The sequence below is a fragment of the Mastigoproctus giganteus genome, chromosome 10 (assembly GCF_048544385.1).
Source record: "Mastigoproctus giganteus isolate SK-2022 chromosome 10, ASM4854438v1, whole genome shotgun sequence".
Taxonomy (NCBI): domain Eukaryota; kingdom Metazoa; phylum Arthropoda; class Arachnida; order Uropygi; family Thelyphonidae; genus Mastigoproctus; species Mastigoproctus giganteus.
The window spans coordinates 21,039,182-21,060,202 of NC_143584.1; the positions used below are offsets into that span (position 1 = coordinate 21,039,182).

Consider the following 21,021-nt stretch of genomic DNA (forward strand, 5'->3'; position numbering starts at 1 on the left):
CAATGAAATGATGTTTAATGATGTTCTGATAACATTAAAGAATGAAAATTTAAAACTTTACATAAACTAGTACTCTGGTGCTATTATATTGGTTTTATGAATTCCTCTGGCTAACTAGCTGTATGTGGAATACGAAAATAAATTTTATTATGATACAAATTATGGGGATAACAAGTTTTTGTTTGTAAAAAAAGAATAATTAATAAATAAAAGTAACAAGGGAAAAGTGGCTGCTTTATGGCTATTCTTTTTAGTTGTCAAAGTCAGACAAGTGTTGTAACAGAAAGCAAAAAGTATAAATAGTTATCACATGAAAGAAAACGTTGTAATTATATTCCTGCACAGCTTAGGTTATTAATCCTATCTGTTTTGTTGGATTTTCCACCAATTTCCTAAAGGTATTTTTTTTATCAGATTCTTGGCAGTATATGACAATAATTGAAAGCACCAAAACAGTATGTTAACTATATCTGCTCACTACACTTTGCCACTGCAATGCATATTGTTAAAGATACTAATCTATTTTACTGTGAGCATCCAGTTCTTTCCTTATATACTTTAAGAAAGTGGCATTCCTCACCATGACAGACTTGTACCATCCAGTCTGCACATCACCCCTTCAGCAAGCATTAGTAGTTAAACCTGTAATGCATTTGTTTTGGCTATTATTGTCACGAATCATGACTACCACAAGTGCAAGCTTTTTCTTCAAGCGATAAGAGATGTCTAAATGACACTGTTGAGAAGTGGAAAACAAAGTCAACCCTTTATAGGTTACACTAACAGAGCATGATGAAAAGTTTCTGGTAACAATAAAAGCAATTATTTAAAAATATTTTAAATATTTATTTTAAATATTAAAAATATTTTAAATATTTTAAATACTTTAGGAAATTTAAAAATATCCTAAAGAATTAGGATATTTTTGTTAGAAATATGTAACAAATTGCATAAAATGTATTCTTAATAATAATGGTGTATTCTTAATAAGGGCTATGACAGGTGTATTCTTAATAAGGGCTATAAGGGCCATGTAAGAGTTGCATGTTATGCAACTCTTACAAGAAGAATAACAGACTTTTAAGGGTTTTTTTGATAATGAAGTCAAGGTCTGCAGCAATGTAACTGATATAAAAAAACAATAGGTACTGAATGCAGGCAACCTTGAGGGGTGGAGTGAAACAAATTATGGAACATCACTAGTTCATACGACTTCATTACTACAGCAGAAGACAGATATTTGCACTTTTGCAAAATTATCTTTAGGGAGCCATACCAAAATAAGGAGTCTGAGTATTTAGAATAATCACTCACTTAGAGGTTGTTATAAATAGATGGCAGGCAGACTTAACTGAGTATGTTTGTTGTGCTAAAACTTTCTTTATTGTTATAAGTGTCCATATTTAAGGTAATAAAACTAGATTATTTTCTATTACTTATTTTTTTCTGATTCCTTTCATAATACAATCATCTCTAGTTAGAGATGATTGTATTATGAAAAAGAAAAAAAAAGTTTTTTAATTCACATTAAACCAATGAAAAACAATGCAAATGCTATATATAAATAAGAAATCCTCCTTTTGTTACAGTTGTAAAATTTTAATATTAAGTTTATTATTTACTGGAACTCTGCAACTTTGAGAGTTTCAAAAGTTTCATTCAGAACATTTAAACATTAGAGATGTTTACAATAAACTTCTTGAACTTGCAACATTACCTTGCTTTTAAGTACATCAAACTCAATTATAATGATTAAAGGAGGATAAGAAAGGCAACAGACATTTATAACATTATTAGTTGATTTTGTTTATGGACAAAATCACCAACCTCTCTTATATAGACTAGTGTTATAGTATTCCTACTTATGGCAGTGAGTTGGGCTTGGTTCTGTTCAATCATTTTTGCAGGGATCAATAAAACAGTACAAATATTTCAAACAGCACTATGTATAAAATAATTTCATATTTGGAACCAAAACCAGATATGCAGAAAGTTGCCTAGAGATCAACCAGTTTTTTTTTTTTTAATGCAAAATTAAGGTATCTGTTGATATACACTCCCCCCTGAGTCTAGGTTAAAAACACTTTCTAACTTAGTTATTTGGGAACTACTAAGCAAAATGGAGAAAAAAAAAATCCCCCTCCATAGGGCTGGAAATCAAAGCTAGTTCACTGATTTGCAGTGTGTGCATCTGCAGTCAAGAAGCATATGTGCACTTTTCACTGTTAAACATTTATAACTGTCATAATCAAGAATAGTTTTTGGCAATTCCCTCCCCATCAAACAGTCCACCAGAATATACAAAATAAAAGATTTCATACAGAGAACTAATTATGGTAAACCTATACTTACCAAACTAAAAATATTCATATCTTCTTTGCACAAAAGCTTCTTCAAGTTAAAGTATGGTTATTTTATATGTACATCTCATTCTCATATCTTAAAAAATAAAAATGAAATATTTTTGTTATTTGTATAAGATATTTATTATACTAAGCTATGGGAGTAAATGGTGGGGGGGGACAGGTTTTCTTGGCATACATTGCATACTAAACTGCAATGGGACAATGCCATACTTCCATATGGCATTATTTTCAAAATAGAAGAATAATTTAAAAAGTCCAGAATCTCTGCTGTTCTACATTTGTTTTTAACTTAAACTTAATTGAGAAAGAGAAAAAATATTTTTTTTATTAACAGTTTCAAAATTTCAGTGTTTATTGCTGCCTTCTGTACTGAAGTGAGGGTAATAATTTAACTGCTTTGAAAATTCTAAATATATATTATGTAAAACAAAGGATAATTAAATATTTACTACTGTCATAACTTTTTATCTTACTCTGTATTTAATTATGTAATTTAATGAACTATGTATATTTCCTATTAATAAATAACTTAATGTTTCATAAGTGCTTTAATTTTCAGAAAATATATCTAAAGTATCTTGCTTAAAGTATTTATAAAATGATAATTATGATCAAAAGATAATTAAATTATTCTAGTCTTAAAATTAATGACAAATTATGAGCTATTTTCATTGCATTTTTATGGTTGTGCTTCATAAGTAATACTGCTTTAAGACAGAGGTGCACATCTGCAAAGCTGTTGCAATGCAAGTATATGTAATATATCAGTTTCCTAAATGGACAACTTCAACTATAGCTTAACAGATTTGCAATAAATGGATAAAAATCTCAAAATCACATACTTTTCTTGATTAATTTCATATACACTGAATTAATTTACTTTCAAAATGTTGATTGTATTTCCAATTTTATTTATCTATTACACAACCAATGGTAACAATGCACTTAGTTACACATTTCTATTAAAATACACTGTGTCTTTTGTCAGTGATATTCATTTGAAGAACAAATCTGCAAACTTTACATAACATTAGGATTGTCTTTAACAGGGCTTTCACCTTCCACCATACCAGTCAGATGTGAAATTATTAAATTTCAACCAGCAGAGACAAACTTTTCAAGTAGAATTACACTAAGGCAGCCTCTAAGACCTTAAAACAGGTCATTAATTTACCATTGCACAGCTGTGAGCCACAATGACAGAGCTTTCAAAACTATTGAATAGCTATCTCAAATAAGATGGCTTCCTGCTTTACGTAACCACAGTTGTATTTAGAATAGGAAAGAGGAATAGCATTTCTTTATATTCTGTAAATCATTTTTACAAGCACATGCAAACTTAATATGGTACCTTGAAATCAAAGTGGCACATAAAAATAGGTGAAATTATCTTTGGACGGGAATTAATTCATTAAATGATCTCCTTCCTTTCTTCTCTAAGAGGCTAGATGGATAATTCCCATCAAAGGGATAAAAACTAGTAAAGAAACAATGCAAATTTAACTTCAAAATGCTATGATAGTGAAATGTGGAATACTGAAAAATTTAATTTCAAAATCGAAAATTCATGATTAATGATTCTTTTATTCATTAGGATACACTGTATTTATAAAATTATTTATAATTAATTGATAACCTGTTAGAAGTTAAGATATTTGGGAATCTCTGCACTAAAAGCTTGTATGCACTGTACTTCTTTAAATATGAGATAAACTGTAACTTTTCTTAGTATTTGACTAAAGAATATGAGTTATTTTGTTAGCAATTAACATGTATTAGAATGGTCAAAATGATGCAATAAAGTAGACTTTTTCCTGCATCTGCAGAAATAAAATAAATCACTCAACTTCCTAAAATGTGATCATCTAATTCTGCACTGTACTGACCTCTTGGCCTCAGCCACTTTAAGGAGGTCAGTGGTCTACAACATGCTTGAAGGTAAATTTCATGAGATGCAGCCTTCTATTGCTCCTTAGATTTCATATTTGTGCTGCATGGCCCTTGTGTCTCTTAATAGTGAAAATATGCCTCCCTCATTCATTTTACTCATTCCCTTCAGGACCTTATATACCTCAATCAGGTTCCCTCCCCTTCCCTATGGACAGTGATTAGTGTTCCTTGCCAATTTGGTTGCCCTTTCTTTGAACCCACTGTAAAAGAATGTTTTGTTAGGTGCAGCCTCCAGATCTGAATATGATGTATAAAGCAGAATATGCAAACAAATATCTTTTACTAGCATGTTCAATATTAATATTTAAATATGCTAATTCCTTTAGTCTGGCAAATTTGAGATTACCTCAGTTAAATAAGGTTTCTTAGTTACATATTTTTTTTTTCATTTTTTGTTATATAAGTAATCAACACTTTCACTGATGAGTGCCTTATGTAGTATATTAGCATTGGCATTTATGATGTTATAACAAATATAATGATAATAATGTTGCATAATATGCATCATGCTTTTTTTTTTCTTTCAGTTTTATGCATTTAAGTATAATTCAATGAATTAAAAATGTTAAAGAACAACCTGACACTTCAATGACAATCATTCATAGAAGACCAAACTGTCATGCAGACAACAATTAAAGTAATCAAGTAGAATTTGCACTTTCTCTGATTTTAGATTAGAGTGCCAATATGTTGAATGAAATTATTTCAGCAACTATAAAAAATCCTGGGAATTTTCATGTGTCAGCTTTTTGAGATATTTGCCAAGCCATGGAGACTTACAGACTAAAGGAATTATGCAATTACTGGGTATGTAATGCACTTAAAGCAAACTACCTAAATAATTGCCGTTTGAATATTAGCAAATATTTAAACTGAGTTCAAATATGCAATTTCTATTTTTACTTGACAAGCCCTTCAGTGTATCCACTTTAAACATATTCTGTCAGAAGTTAATTTTGAATTTGAAATTAATCCTAAAAGTTGGAAACAATTTATCTCCATCCATTACTCATTTACAAAAAAATATTACTTTACATGTTTAAACAATGAAGTGCTGGAATGAAGAAAATGAAATAATAATAAAAAAAGTATAAAGTAGCATTTTCTTTCTCTCCCTGCTCCTAAAGAAATTATTTACCTATACTTAATTGATGCATAATGTATTCAATAGTGTTATGCATACTATTGTCTGTATATCATTTGATACATTGGCAGTAGTAAGCACAGTAGGCTTCAAGGTAGACTCAATTTCATATTTCCTAAATGTGGTGCTGGAAGCCTGATTTGCATCAGACATCCAACAACTGGCTTAAACATGCTTAAAAATGATACTGTGGGCCAAAGATAGAGGGACTTTCTTCAAACTATGTGTATCTGAAACTCCTTAGCTTTAAAAAAAATAAAAAAACTTTTCTTAGAACAGTAATGTGTTGATTTCTCAATAACAGACAACTGGTTAGTGTTGTAAATTTAGTTTTTGATAAATCTAAATTTGTGTATTTAGGGAAGTATGACTCTGCAGCTATACCTAGCTTTACTATTGTGATTTGTCATATTTAGTAAAATTCTGGATCTATTGGTTGTCTGTTTATTTAGCAGAATTAGTCTGTGATAAGCATAAACTTCAAATATTTTTAGCATATACCTCAATTTATTTATGCCTCTCAATTAGGAAACCTATAGTTATCAACCACTTCTCTTCCCCCTCTTGGAATATCACTGGCTTATAAACATGGAGGTGTACTTTAACAGAAATTATACAAATTTTAATATCTATGTATCATGTTCGTAAAAAAAATCTTATGTTCAAACAGCTCATCCTTCTGACATCAGTCCAAATTTTGTAATTCTATGAAAACTTCACAAATTCTTACATTGTAATAGAAGACACTGCTTTACCCTATACAGATGTATATTCATTTTTGTGGTCCTCATCTCAATCGCCCAGATAAATGACCTTAAAAGATCATTCAGATCACATATGCTCACACCTTTATATTAGTATATAAAGGTGTGTGGTTGGGTATAGCACCATTTCTGGGAACACATACCATTTTTACTTATTTTGTCATAAACACATCTTCCAAATTTGCAATTGTGTGTGTGTGTTTTCCCATTTACTGAACTCTTCGGTACCATCTTATCACAGTGGTATCAGTATTTCAATTGAAACAGAACAGAGTAAATTGCGAGGGCAGTGAGGAAAAATAGTCAAGAGGTCTGTGCTAGGAAGTTGGTGGGGAGGGGGGTGAGATACCTCTAGACAAACATGTGATTTTGCCCTCTTAGTTCAAAGATCTTTATGGTACCCAATACATAAAAAATATTCCTAAAAAGATATAGGTGGAACTGACTGTTAGAAAACAAACATAAACAAAATATTCACAATAAAATTTGAGGCACTGAACGTGGGCAACATAAATTACTTTTTTTTTAGACACACACACACACATACAAATAGGTTACTGACACACGGTTACATACATGTGCACACTACCCTTCCCTCCTATCCCCTCCCTCTCTAATTGCCAGAGATAGCTTCCACAGCAGTTGAACTCTTTAGGCTTGCTTGCATCTTGAAAAGAGGCAACACATGTCCACAGCATTGTCACAAGCAACAACTCTTATTTCTACTGATGGAAGTGACAAGGCTATCACACAATTTATGGATAAATGAAAGACTAATGTTCTTAGCCAAATTATGGTCAAACTCCGTTGTTTGGTTGCCTATTAATAATACCACTGAAGTTCCAATTACTGACTACTTCACTATATGGTGGTGGAGGCTCCATATGGTTGAACTCATTGCTCGATGCCCTGGCACAGCCATAGGTCCTGTTGGAACCATTACTGTTGATACTGTTGGTACCTATTGTGTTATTACAACCTACAACAGATGGTTGTAGTTGCAATTGAGGAGCTGAATTAGGGGGTGGTATTGGAGAAAAGTGCGAATTGGGGTAACTAAGCTTGCTGGCCTGAGACGAACTGGAACTCATGCTATGGGAGCGCATGACTAGGGGAGTATTATCTACGGTCCTTACAAGACAAGGAGGTGTATTGAACTTGTGAAGAAGGCCGACAGAATTTGATCTAAAGGGTGGTAGCTTATCCCCTGTGGTAATAGTCCGATTAGGAGGTGGCCTGATGCATCCTCTGTAGATCTCACTTTCTTGTTCTGGATCACGTAACTTGAGGCTCTTTGCACTACCATAAGGATGCTCCTCCCCATCAGGCAATGCTATGGAAGGAGGCAAATTAAGTGCCAAGTCCATCTGAACTGATTGCATTCTAACTTGATGGTCATGATGAGCAAGAGCTTCTCGCCTTTGTTGCTCCTGAACTGTGGCAGATGAATATAACACCTGCAAAATTAAATATATAGCTATAAAATACACATGATAAGGCAGGCATTTAAAGTCTCAAGTCAATCAAATAATAATTAAATTGATCTCTTAAAATTCCTGTCATGTTATTTAATATTAGAAATAATTCAAATGAGGAAGATATGGGGAAAGAAATAAGATAAAGAATTTTAAGGTAACAGATATATGCAATTTTTACATTATAGTAGTCTCCTATGATGTATGTGGTGCAAGAACCTCTCAGCAATGCTGCTGCTGGACCTCCAGAGTGGCATCACTGGGATCCAGCACTCAACTTAGGTTCCAGGTAAACACTATAGGAATCCAGCATGTTTGCTGTGCACTACACCCTGTGGAAACTCAGAAAGAAGAACACTAGTGGTTGAGGATTATCTCCCCCCCCATCTTGTCAAAGTAGGTACCCACTACTTTGAAAAGACAAGTGGTCCTGGGGTGGCTTTTCCAGAATCATTTGGCTAGTGGGAACAACGGCCGGGGTCAACCATGTTGATGCCATGCTCAATACCCTCATGGTCCGAGGGACAGGATTAAGGCTGGTGGAGGTGTAGTATGGCACTCGGGTAGCGGGCATCCCTTTGGACTCGATGGTAGGTGGGGAGCCCGGAATCCAAAACAGAAAAATATATATATAATAAATAAATAAACTACTACAAATCCTTGATAATCTAAATTCTTCTTCTGGGATCCGAACAAGGTCCCAGAAAATTAAAAAAAAAAAAAAAAAAAAGTCACCTCAGCAAAGAGACCCAGAACCAAAGACATATCAGGTCCCCAACACCTTGATATCTTATAGTACATTCTACAAGTGAAAAACCCATAAGAAAAATATCCCCTTCGTAATACAGAAGGGTTTGGGAAGGCTGGTAAACAGGCAAGCTCCCCAGAAACAATCCAGTGGCTTTGTTTTTATTGAGACAAAAAGTGACAAGAACTCAGAACAGTTCCACTGAGCCACATTGATTGGGAGAATACTCATTGTACTAACACCCACAAGACACTAAGCTCATCATGGGGAATAATATCAATGGGATCTTGAAGCTTTTGAGGACGAAATCTGGTTCAAACTAAAAATCCAAGGAGAAACAGCTGCAAAATGAACATTTGTACATAGAAGTGGAAATCTAGAACCCTCAGTTACATTTACTAATATCTCATAATTCATTTAAAGCTAGCTAATCTTAACTGCTCTGTACATCCATATGTACCAAATCCTGTAAGTATTAGAAATATGAACACTCACAAATTGCCCTCGTATGCATTCAGTGTGGTGGAAAGGACCATGAAATTACATCATTCCACTACAAAATCCACCTTTATTAACTGCCAAGGAGAGCACCTTACATACTCTGAGCATGTCAGAGGTAGAAGGAAGAAAAAGAAAGAAGCTAAGCATGTACCAGGAGGCAAGAAAAGCAGTAAAACCTCTAAATATGAGCAAATCTTAGTATGCTCAGAAGGTAGCAGGGAGATGTTTTATCAGAACTCAAGCTAAAATGGCTATCCCACCCAGAGTCACTTACTCCCATCACACACTACATATTACGCTTGTAAAAACTGGAAGACCAATCACTGTCACTCTATCTCTGTAACTCTTAATGCTTCACTACTACCAAAAACAGTGGTAAAGAAAAGCCTAAAAACCTGAAGTAACCCTATAACACATACAAATGTGGATGTCATGGAAGGAGGATTGGATGATTCAATCTTGGAACTCTTTACAGAGGAAGAAATAGACAGGACAATGTCTGTACTTCTCCAAAAAAAGACAAATTCAAGGCTGAGAAAAACAAGCCTTCAGCACTTTGGAAGCTGATCAATGGATCTACCAAGCCCAAATAATGGCTAAATCCATACAGTGGAATTGTAAATTCTGACAAAATACTGATGACATCAAGGTACTCCTATGAAAGCATGAACCAGTTTTTGCTTAAAGGAAACATACCCGACAACAAATGAAACCTTTCCTTGCATGATAAAACTAAAAATATGGAAATTCTGCCCATGGAGCAGTTGCTATCATTGTGGGAAACCAGATCCATTTAAAACTATGCCACTTAACACCAACATAGAAGTGGTAGCAGTTTGTCTTACAATAGAGTGTTTTGTTAACAGTATGCGCCATCTGTTTGCCTCCTAGGACTGACATTCCCCAGAGAGACCTTACCTCATTATGCAATTGCTTTCCCTTGTTTTACTTTGTGGGGGATCTCAATAAACATTTACTCAATATATCTTGATAATACCTTGTGGGGTAGTGCTGACTTTAATGAAAGGGGATGTGTCATAGAATATATGTTCATTGATAATGACCTCTCCCTTTTAAATCTTGGAACTAACACCTTCTTCCACATGCCTACTCACACATTTTCTGCCAATGATCTTTCTATTTGCTCCCCTTCTCTCCTTCCTTCAGTTACTTGGGAGATGGTAAACCCATATGGGAGTGATCATTTCACTGTGCTAACTTCACTTAGTGGGAGACTTCTTTTTAGGTTATCCCAATGAAAGGTTGATCAGGCTGACTAGTATGCCTTCCAACATCTGGCAGAGCTTAGCATCACTACAATCAGTCAGGAGCATATTAATGATGCAGTCATGCACATCACAGAAAATAATGTCCACGCCACTGCAATTCTGGAAACATCTACCCAGTTTCCGCCATTTCCAAAACAGTGGTTAAATATAAAATGTACACCAGCAAAAAAGGCTCAAACAAAGCTTGGGGATATTCTGAAGACGTCCTACCACAACTAATCTCATAGCCTTTAAACATGCACACACGAAAGCATGCTCTAATCCAGCATTTCCCAAATTAGTGTTCTGTGAAAAATCATAATTAATAATTAAAAAAATAAAATAAAATAAATATATTTTGCAAATTTGTAGCTACACCACTTTTGTATCATTATAATTTTCTAATAATCAAATAGACGCACAGAACACTTTATTTTGGCAGGCTTTGCATAGAGAAGTATGCGTAGAGGTAATGCTATCTACAAAACAGTAGCAATGTAGTGGTCTAATATGCCATTCGTATGTGATTTAGTCTGGAGTACACGGGTTGAAGGAAACGAACCGATATCATAACTCACATTCTTGTATAAATTTTTTTTTGATTATCAGTATTTTGAAACATTATTATTAAAATATGTGACCATGGATTTGTGGTTGAAAAATGGAACTTTAAAATGAGAAGCAAAGTACTTCTAGTAGTGCAACTGTGGTCAATGAAAACGAACACAATATTGCACACTTCAAAGTGAGAATGAACAATCACAGCCTTTTGTTTCTCAAAAATCTGAAGTGAAAAAACAGGAAAACCAACTAATAAAAGACCAAAACGAAAGTATAATGACAGTTATTTTAATTTTAGCCTTTACAAGTTTTGGAAATAAAGATGCTCCTGATGCCCAGTGCATCATATGTACTGGACACAGTAGACTGTACTTTTGGCAAGACATTTTTAATATCTCTGTAACGTCTCACTCCTCAGAGTTTCTGGTCTTGAAAGGGAAAAATAAAAATAAGGCACTAAGCTTTCAAATTAAGGATTTTCATACTTATGAGCCATTCACCACAGAAAAATTAAAAACAGTTCTACACTTACTAATGCAAGTGCTGTTGGACCGCAATTCCATAATGATATCCATTATGGAAGGATTAAATACCTTTAACCAAGATCTACGGATCACCTGCTCTTTCCATATAACACAATCTTTCTTTAGGAGCAGTTTCTTGATTCCTGACATAAAGCAATTATCCTTACCTTTCCTAAGACAAAGGATTGCAAAGATTTAACTATCATGCTATCACTGACTAGCTGTTTGTGCAAATTCTTGGAGGGAATGGTCAATACCCATCTTATATGGTATTTGGAAGCTAATGACTTTCTCTCCAGAGTACAGTGCAGCTCCTGAAGGAACAGGTCTACTTTTGGCCAAATGATTAGACAGATATCTGAAATACTTTCCAACTGTCTTTTTTTTTTTTTTTTTTTTTTTTTTGACATGGAAAAAGCATATGAGATAACTTGGAGATCTGGTATTTTTTTTCTATAATAGACCTTTTATAGCATTGCTGTTAGAGGTCACCTCCCCATTTTTATTAAAATTTTTTATCCTATTGTGCTTTCCAAGTTTGTGTAGGATCCACTCCCTCTCTGTCTTTTTGCCAAAAGGAGTAGCCCAAGGATCAGAGCCATGTGTTATGTGTTTTTGCCATTAAAGTGAATTCCATTGCCAAATATCTTCCTCCAACTGTGAACAATACCTTCTCCCTTGATAACTTGAGTATGTTTTCCCAGTCACGTAACATAAAGTGTGAAAGACAACTGCAACGTGCCACTGATTGCCTGAAAACCTGCGCAATGACAAACTGCTTCAGATTCTTGCCACAAAACACACTTGAATACATTTTTGTGGAAAAAATGAACCTGAACCTGAACAAAATGCAGTTTCTATAATACCTGAGACAAGGTATTTTGAACTATAATTTATTATAAAGTACGATTACCTCAATCTTTTTTGTGGAATGCTTCCAGTCAATTCTCATATGTGACAAATAAAATAAGATGAAAAAAGTGAAAAAACGAATTAATGAATTCCCTCACTCACAGAGATATGAACAAATCCAATGCGCAATGGAATCGAAAGCCCCAACCTGACCCCGAAACATATCAAACCACCGCGAGAAGACATTGTGTCATAATAAATAGTTAAAACTGGTTCTGATAATAAATAATTAAAATTACTAATTAAAAACACTATTAAAATCACAATTAAACGGATTAAAAGTTACGATTTACTCAAATTAAATGAAATGCACAGCTGTTTCCCTTCCCTAAGCAGACCACGCTTTTCGGTTGATCGCCGTGTTCACAGGATGGGAATATCACAAAGTGTTTGTGTGTGTATCTGACTCTGAAATATAGAGATTATTTATATTGATGCATGCGCAACAAAGACCAGAAATCCAAAATTAGATAAGGCCGTCGCACATTGATAGAATTTTCGTGTAGTTCCATTAAGTGTTTCAGCGATCAATAATTTTATGTAATTGTGTTGTATATTTAAAATTACCGCTTCATTGAATAGGAATACGTGACCATCACTGACAGCATGAAAGGCCAACTCCGACGCGTTAGCGTGCAATGTGCGGACGGAAGCAGCATGTTGCTTGACACGTAACTCTAACGTGCAACGAGTGGAACCCTCGTACGATGAATCCCACTGACTACACGAAATCTTGTACACAAGATTTAATATATTAAAAAATCATGGCATTATTGAGCCCTGTAGCTCTGAATTTTTTACTAATTCTTATAGAACTATAATATCTGAGACAAGATTTCTGGAACTGATATTTAACAAAAAGTTTACCTTTCTACACATATTTGTCAACTGTGCATGAGAGGACTGAACATCCTATGTGCTCTCTCTGCTCTGCTTTGTGGGGTATGAATTGCCACGCTTTACTCCAACAGTATCAGAGGCTTCAAAATTAAATTATTGGCCTCTGGTAGATGTATCTGCCAGAAATAGCTTATACTTTAGCGTTTAGATCCCATCCATCATTGGGCTGTTTGGCATTACTACTGGCACACTTAAAATGTCTCCTGTACAAAACTTATACGTGGAACCAAATGAACTCTCCATATTGTTTCAATGAAAGCAGTTGTCTCTACAGTATACTTTTAAACTGAAATTCCTGCCAAGCCATTGGAATTCTATTTTTGAGCCACACTGAGAATATGTCATCAGGCTGCTATCCATCCATCTAGTATTTGTATCCAAGACTACTCAGAGATTTACATATCATGGTGGACAAAGTTGCTCCATCACCAAGGCAACCTCCACCACTCTGGCATGTTTGTATTCTAGCCTCCAGCTTCTCCCTTAACTGTGGGAAAGTTGAATTTTTTTTTTTTTTTTTTTTGTCTACCTGTAACTTTACTCAGCACACTGAGCTGAATGCTCTACTTCTTGCCAGTCTACACAGATGGTTTGAAGTCAGAACTATATATTGGATCTGCTACTTTCCAGACACTACAATATTGAGCAGATTCCCTCCGATTGCAGCATACCGTATTTCCCCATGTATAAGACGCACCTTTTTTCGAAAAATTTTTGGGGTCCAAAAACTGGGTGCGTCTTATACAGTAGTTGTAGATTTTTTTTACTTGCATTTCCTGCTTTTTTTGCACTTGTTGTCTTTGCGCCCATTGTTTCACACTTGTTACCGCTATATTAGGTTACGTTTTGCCACGTTCTGTCCAGAAATGGCTCAGAAAAGATTTTTGTACAGTGCTGAATTTAAGTTAAAAGTGATCCAGTTTGCAAAAGTGAATGGAAATCGTGCTGCTGAACATAAGTTTGGTCCTCCTCCAACTGAGAAAACAATCCAAGACTGGCTACAGGAAGAAGAAACCCTACTGAAAAAGTAATGGCTGCATGGTGCAAGAAAGCCTATGGCTTATGCTGCACCAGCCAAAAAAAAAAAAAAAATCCGAACAAAACAATGATAAAAACAAAAAAAATAATAATAAATAATAATAATTAATAAAAAAAAAGGAAATTAAACCTATCCTCCTATGCGCTTCCCTTACCCAAAAGTACTATCCAGATGACCTTTGAATTTCCCCAAACTGTCGGCCTCTACCACCCATGAAGGCAACTTATTCCAGTAATTTATAATTCGCTGGCTAAAATAAAACTTCCTGCAGTCCAATCTAAACATTTCCCCCCGTAACTTGAATTTAGAGAGGGAATTGAAGATATAGATTGAGGAGCAAAGAGCAATTGGAATTCCTGTGTCCAAAAAGATGGTTCAGCATGAGGCAAGAAGAATTGCTGATGAAAAAGAAGTTACTGATTTCAAAGGAGGACACAATTGGTGCTTCAGGTTCATGAAACGGAATGGACTAAGCATGCGTACACGCACCAGACTTGCCCAAAAGATGCCTGAAAGCTATGAGCAGAAGGTCCTTGAATTTCATCGTTTTGTCATTCAATGTCGGAAGACACATTAGTTTCAGTTGGGACAGATTGTAAATATGGATGAAGTCCCCCCTTCAATTTGATGTCCCAAGTAACAGAACTGTTGATAAGAATGGGGTGAAAACTGTAACTGTGAAGACAAGTGGATATGAAAAGAGCTTGTTGTGCCGACGGAACCAAGCTGCCTCCTATGCTGATTTTCAAACGCAAAACAATGCCAAAAGAAGACATTCCTCGAGGAGTGATTGTCCACGTTCGTGACAAAGGTTGGATGGATCAGGATGGGATGAAGATCTGGTTTGAGAAAGTTTGGAGCAGGAGACCAGGTGGGCTCTTACGGAAACATGCCCTATCGGTACTTGATCAGTTCAGAGCACATGTAACAAAAAATACAAAGAAGATTGCTGCAGAGTAAAAAACAAAACTTGCCGTCATACCTGGAGGCTTGACATCCCAGCTCCAACCACTTGATGTCAGCATTAACAAACCCTTCAAAGCTACCATGAGAGACGAATGGAACTAATGGATGAAGTCTTCTGGGGACAATTTGACACCAGCAGGAAGAGTGAAGAAACCAACTATAGGAGAAGTTTGTACCTGGGTGAAAAGATCCTGGGATAATATCAAGATTGAGATCATTGTCAAGTCATTTAAGAAGTGTGGCATTTCAAATGCCATAGATGGAACTGAGGTCGAGGCAATATATGAAGACAGTGATTCGTCATCAGACACAGATGAGGGCAAGCTAATGGATGGGAGTTTTGACAGTGATGAGTTGTATGAATTTTATGATGAATAAAACTTGAGTTCAATAACTTTATGTAATACATTTTTTTTTTTCAAATTTCGGGCCCCAAAATTAAGGTGCATCTTATACATGGGGAAATACGGTATATAATGCAGAGTTAGAGCCTTGGATCTTATACAAACATACCACCACAAAATGTAATACATACCAATTCTTTGCCCTTAACAATGTGAGATATAATCCTAATTCAGTTCTGGCCTGCATACAGCAAAAACTACAGCATCTTTTGATATTAGATTTCTATATTTACTTCTGCTGGATGTCCAGCCATATTGGGATCATGAGAAATTTGACTAACATTGCATCCTAATCAGCAGCAACCCTGAGTAATGGTTGCCTGCTTGTACCCTATACAGACGATCAGCACATAATACAAAAACTGTTTTCCCCAATGGGAGATCTCATGCTATTGATAGGTTTCAAACAAATTCAGGTAAAGCCTGTAATCCAGCTATGGCAGTCTAGTCTGTACAAAAATCCTAAAGAGCATGATGTTCTAGTTTGGCTCCATAGGACACAGTCATATTACACATTCTTTGCTGCTGAGGGATGATGATGACCTTCCTATGTGCATGCACTGTGACACATTTTAAATATCATATGTATTATAATATAATGTCCCAATTTTATCAACGAATGCCATTTGTTTTGGTGCATTTAACTATCTGACTGAGCCTTATACATATACCTAGCCACATATTATTTGCCTGAGGCAGCTGTCTGATATTTTTTCATTTTTTACAGCTAGAACTATATAATTTTTAATTTTATTATTATTTGTTTATTTTTTTTTACATGGTAATCTATTTTAGGTTACCAATAATTTTTAGTGTTTTATAGCTCTGGACTTGGAGCATTATGGCGTAAGATGTCAGTGTGCCATAAAATCAAACCATCTGACTGACGCTTATACAGGGTGAGTCGCTACCAGTGCGAGAAACTTCCAGGAGGTGTAGGGGGTACAAAGACGAATCGGAATCACATAGCATTGCAGGGTCCGAAATGCCTTTGTCATGTGGTAGAGGACGTTGAATGGGAGGTCGTGTGAACAACGATACCGCTGGAAGTCAGCATTTGCGAACCGTTTCTGTTGAAGAAACCAAGTAGCAAAAGTCCGCCGGATGGATAATCCGCAGGCTCCAATGATTGGACGCATTGCAGATGGTATGAACTCATTTGGTTTGTTGACAGTATCCTCCATACAGTGGATTGGGAAATACTCAATCGTTGGCCTATCGCTCGAGTACTTGTACTTGGATTGCCTTCTGCAAGACGTAGGACATTCTCCTCATTGTCTGGCATCCTCGTCGTTTGCTCTCGATTCATGGTACCTCTCGTGAAACAACCAGTCTCACGTAACCTTCTGTGCACATGTGCAAAAATCGTATGATGAGGAGAACGTCTGTGCGGGAAACGTTCCTGGTAAAAGCACAGAGCGGCATGCTCGTTACAGTCCGCAGCTCCATACGCGAGGTGCATGTCGGCCAGTTCAATGTTTGAATACTCGTCCATCCTACTGCCTCGGGAACCAGTTCGCAAATGCTGACTTCCAGGGGGATCCTGTTCACGCAACCTCCCGTTCAACGTCCTCTACCGCATGACGAAGGCATTTTGGACTCTGCAATGCTATGTGATTCTGATTTGTCTTTGTGCCCCCTACACCTCCTGCAAGTTTGTCGCACTGGTAGTGAATCACCCTGTATACTTAGATTTTATTTAACAATGTCTGAAATTTTTCAATTTTTGAAAGTGATAAATTTCCATACATATATAAATGCATTTTCAATAGTTATGTTTGTTTGTTATTTGGTTTTTAAGAGCATTAGCAACTAAGGCCATATCGCTCCGGGATATGTGGTGACAGGCTCGAACCCCCGGTCTAACCCAGAAGCGTGTGCTATGCACTGCTGCGCCTGCCCACCTGGCTATGGAGGCACCTAATTCAATAGTTATGACTTAGTAACCTATTTGTAGGTTACTAAGTCAAAATGTATAAAAACTAAAAATGAGCAGTAACCTAATGATTCTAATGATTCATAAAGTATTTTTAAGCACAATTCAGTAAAAGAAATCTTGAGTGAAGGTTGAGATTCTGTGGTTAGTTCATATATCACCTCTAATTATAGAAACCTAAGCTTGAATTCTACTTTTTTTTTTTTATCAACCTGGATTTTAAGATATTAGTCATTTCTTTCAATGATTACCATTCTTGGATACAGTTTTGAAAGCTTAGTTCCTCTAGTCCCAAAGTCTCAACAAAAACAACATACAAATGGTACCACAAGCATCATGTGAAACAGAGTGTGTGTGGTAAATATTGTTCAAGTCAAATAAATTTTCAACCTATACAAAGAACATCTATAGCCAGATGATTCTATACTTCTGTTATTTCTGGACTATATATTTTTCCTTAAATAAACCTACACACTTGGTATATGTAATTCTCTACACATGCAAGCCACTAGAACAGTCCATATAATTTAATTCACCATTAATAAATTCATTCAGTTAAGCAAATATACTTTCATATTTATCTAATTGATGAAATAAAAGATAAAATAGAAGTATCATAATATTGCTTCTTGTATTATCTAAAACACATCAAGTAAATTCTAGAAATGAAATAACTATTTTCTTTAAAAATTCCTGTATGTATTGGTCACATTAGAATTGAAATTTCCTGTTACACATACACTGATATTACTAAATAATATGCTAACAAGCTCCCATAACTTTGAAAATTGTACATTTACAGGCCATGATATAAAAAAAAGTTATATTTCATAAAAATGGCATTCAAGTGTATGATGCACATGTCTCATTTCAAAAATTTATTCTGCGACTATTAAAAGGAAAGAACTCAGATGAAACAAGATTAAGGCTATTATTAAAATTAACCATGTCAGATGCAGAAACTCAAGGATAACCAAAATGAAACCAGTGCTGATCATTAACTCCAGAAAACATTTTTTCTAAAATTTTTCTAACAACAAATTTATTTTTCTCCGTATTTTTTAACCTCTGTATGACTGACACCCTCCTTGATACACCTTAAATTCAAAGTATTATGAATTATTTTCATCAGATACCATCCTAGAAAAGTGTTAGTTAATAATAATAACAACTGGTTTATGGATATTTTTCTTAAGTATTAAAAGTATCTCAGGCATAAATAATTATCCTCTGGCATTTACTGCTGTGAAGGGAATTTGTCCCTTACCAATGTACCACTATACAGTATCTATATCTGTTAGGACAAATGAAGATGGTAGGACAAATAAAGATTTATTTATTTAATTAATTCAAGTTCCCTAAATGCTACAGTGTGCTAGTGGAGATTACAGTATACCATAAATAATATCAAAAATAAATTATAATTGCAGAATTCATTTCTTTTTTTCTACAGGGCTAAAGGAGGAAAACTGCAGTTGGTATCAGAAACAAGAGTTCTAAATGAAAATTACAAAGCAAATGGCAATCTTCTGAGATTTGAGTTTAAAATCACAAGATTTATTAGATACTGAGTAATTTCTATTACATTTATTGACTAATGAGTAAATGAAGTATGTTCTATGCTGAACCACTCTGTAAACTTCACTCCAACAATAACATTCTGAACTCAACTTTAGAGCTCGTTATCAAGTCTAGAAGAAAAGGAGAAATAAAGAATTAAAACTAACAGTCTGTGTGTGAGTTTGGAATGTTATTTTTATTTTATTTATTTTTTTAAATTAATTCTTTTACTTGGTACTGAACTCCAAAGCAGTCAAGTTCAAAATGTCATTGTTAGATCAAGATCATGTAGAAAGCAAGCTTATATATATATATATCATCAATAAAAAAAAAACTCCACCTCCCACATTCATATGTGAGAGGTGGAGTTTGTCTAATTCTTCCTTAAAATTTGGAATCTGAAGTGGAAGTAACCCACTTCCACAACACCAGATAGAAATTTGTTCCATCAGGCAACTACTGACTGGTTGAGAGCAAATTTCGACACATCTATCATGCAACCATCCTTCCTCAATTTAAATTTATGCTCCTTCCTTTGTGTAGTCTCAGCAAGAGGAAGGATACCATCAGCATTTAGCTTGCCCAATCCATTCACAGCCTTAAACACTTCAGTCAGATCTCATGTAAGTCCCTAGTTTCCTGTTGCTGCAATTTACAGAAACGAAGCTTACTTGGTAAGAATACCCTTTTGGTCCCTTCATTAGTATCACTGACCTTCCTAAAGTGAGGCTTCCTGACCTGTTTGCAGTACTCAAGATATGGTCTAACCATTGATTTGTACAACAGGATAATCACCCCCTTGTCCTTGCTAGCAAAAGTTTGCTAGAAAGGACTTATCATTGACAAATGACAATGTATATCATTGATAAAATCCTATAAACTGCCCTGGCACCTATCTACACTCTCAGAGAACTTCATATCTGATTGCACAATTAGCCCAGTCTTTTTCATTCTCCACTATTTTATACCACAACATGGTATATTAATCTGGGATTACTGCTACCCATGTAGTGATAGTAACACTAACTGCACTGCACTGCACTGCTCTTCTTTGGACTAATAATATTAGTCTAAAGAAGATCATTTTTAAGGGCACAAAAGGTGATATTGTTGTACTTGTTGGCACTAATGACATTAAGAGTAGGAAACCTGCGGACTTACTTAACAAGTAACAGGTCAATGTTGAAAGAAAGTCGAGAATTAGGGTTAAATTTGAAAGTATATGCACTTCTGTCCAGACACAATAGGAGGGAGTATACGATAAGAGCCTTGTCAATCAATTCTGTCGTGGAGAGATTGTGCAAAGCTCATGAGATAATTTTTCTCAGCATGTCTGTGCTTGTTAACAGAAAAGGCTGCTTCTACAGGGATGATATACACTTAAATATAAAGAGTGCAAGGTATTTGCTGATGCTATCAAGGCAGTATTAGGTGGGTTGGAAAACTGCTAGCTTGGGGGGGGGATACACAGACTAATAGATTAACATTAGTTGCAGGAAGTGGTGAAAGTGATTCTTCCACTGTTTCTATTGGAACATGCAGCAGCCTGGAAAGCAAGATGCCAGAGATTTCAAAAACTGCTGGGAGTCATCATGAAACAAGACTAGATGGCTGTGTTAGGTAACTAAGAGTAAGAACACATACATATATACTTGCATGTACATTAATGCTAAGAGCATAGTAAATAAATTTGACGAATTTGAAGTGCTGATCAAGACATCAAATATGGACATTGTTGGGATATCAGAAACGTGGTGTCACAGTTATAAGGAATGCAGAATTTGAATATGGGGAGTGCAATGTGTACAGAAAGAACATATAGTGTATAGTGTAGTTTCACTAGCAGCACTGGGGGTTTATCCTCAATTCTGTGATTGGTACTTTGAGATGTATACAGTACTCTGTATACATCTCAAATACAGATAGTGTAAGTTAGTATGTGTTTTTGAAGGGTTAGTGTAGGTTTAATGTCATCTGGCCTCTTAGCTATGGAAACCACCAAC

The 21,021-nt window shown here is 35.2% G+C and overlaps 1 protein-coding gene across 4 annotated transcripts in view; it reads right to left on the minus strand.

The window, feature by feature from the left end:
* Positions 1–5,448: 5,448 nt before the first annotated feature.
* LOC150078841 (low-density lipoprotein receptor class A domain-containing protein 4) overlaps positions 5,449–21,021 on the minus strand; it is a 382,341-nt gene continuing 366,768 nt past the window's right edge. For all 4 annotated transcript variants that reach the window (XM_090382368.1, XM_090382367.1, XM_090382369.1 and 1 more), the window contains one exon: positions 5,449–7,681. In XM_090382368.1, coding sequence (XP_090238494.1) covers positions 7,022–7,681 — 660 coding nt within the window. In that variant the 3' untranslated portion in view covers positions 5,449–7,021. The remainder of the gene's footprint in view (positions 7,682–21,021) is intronic.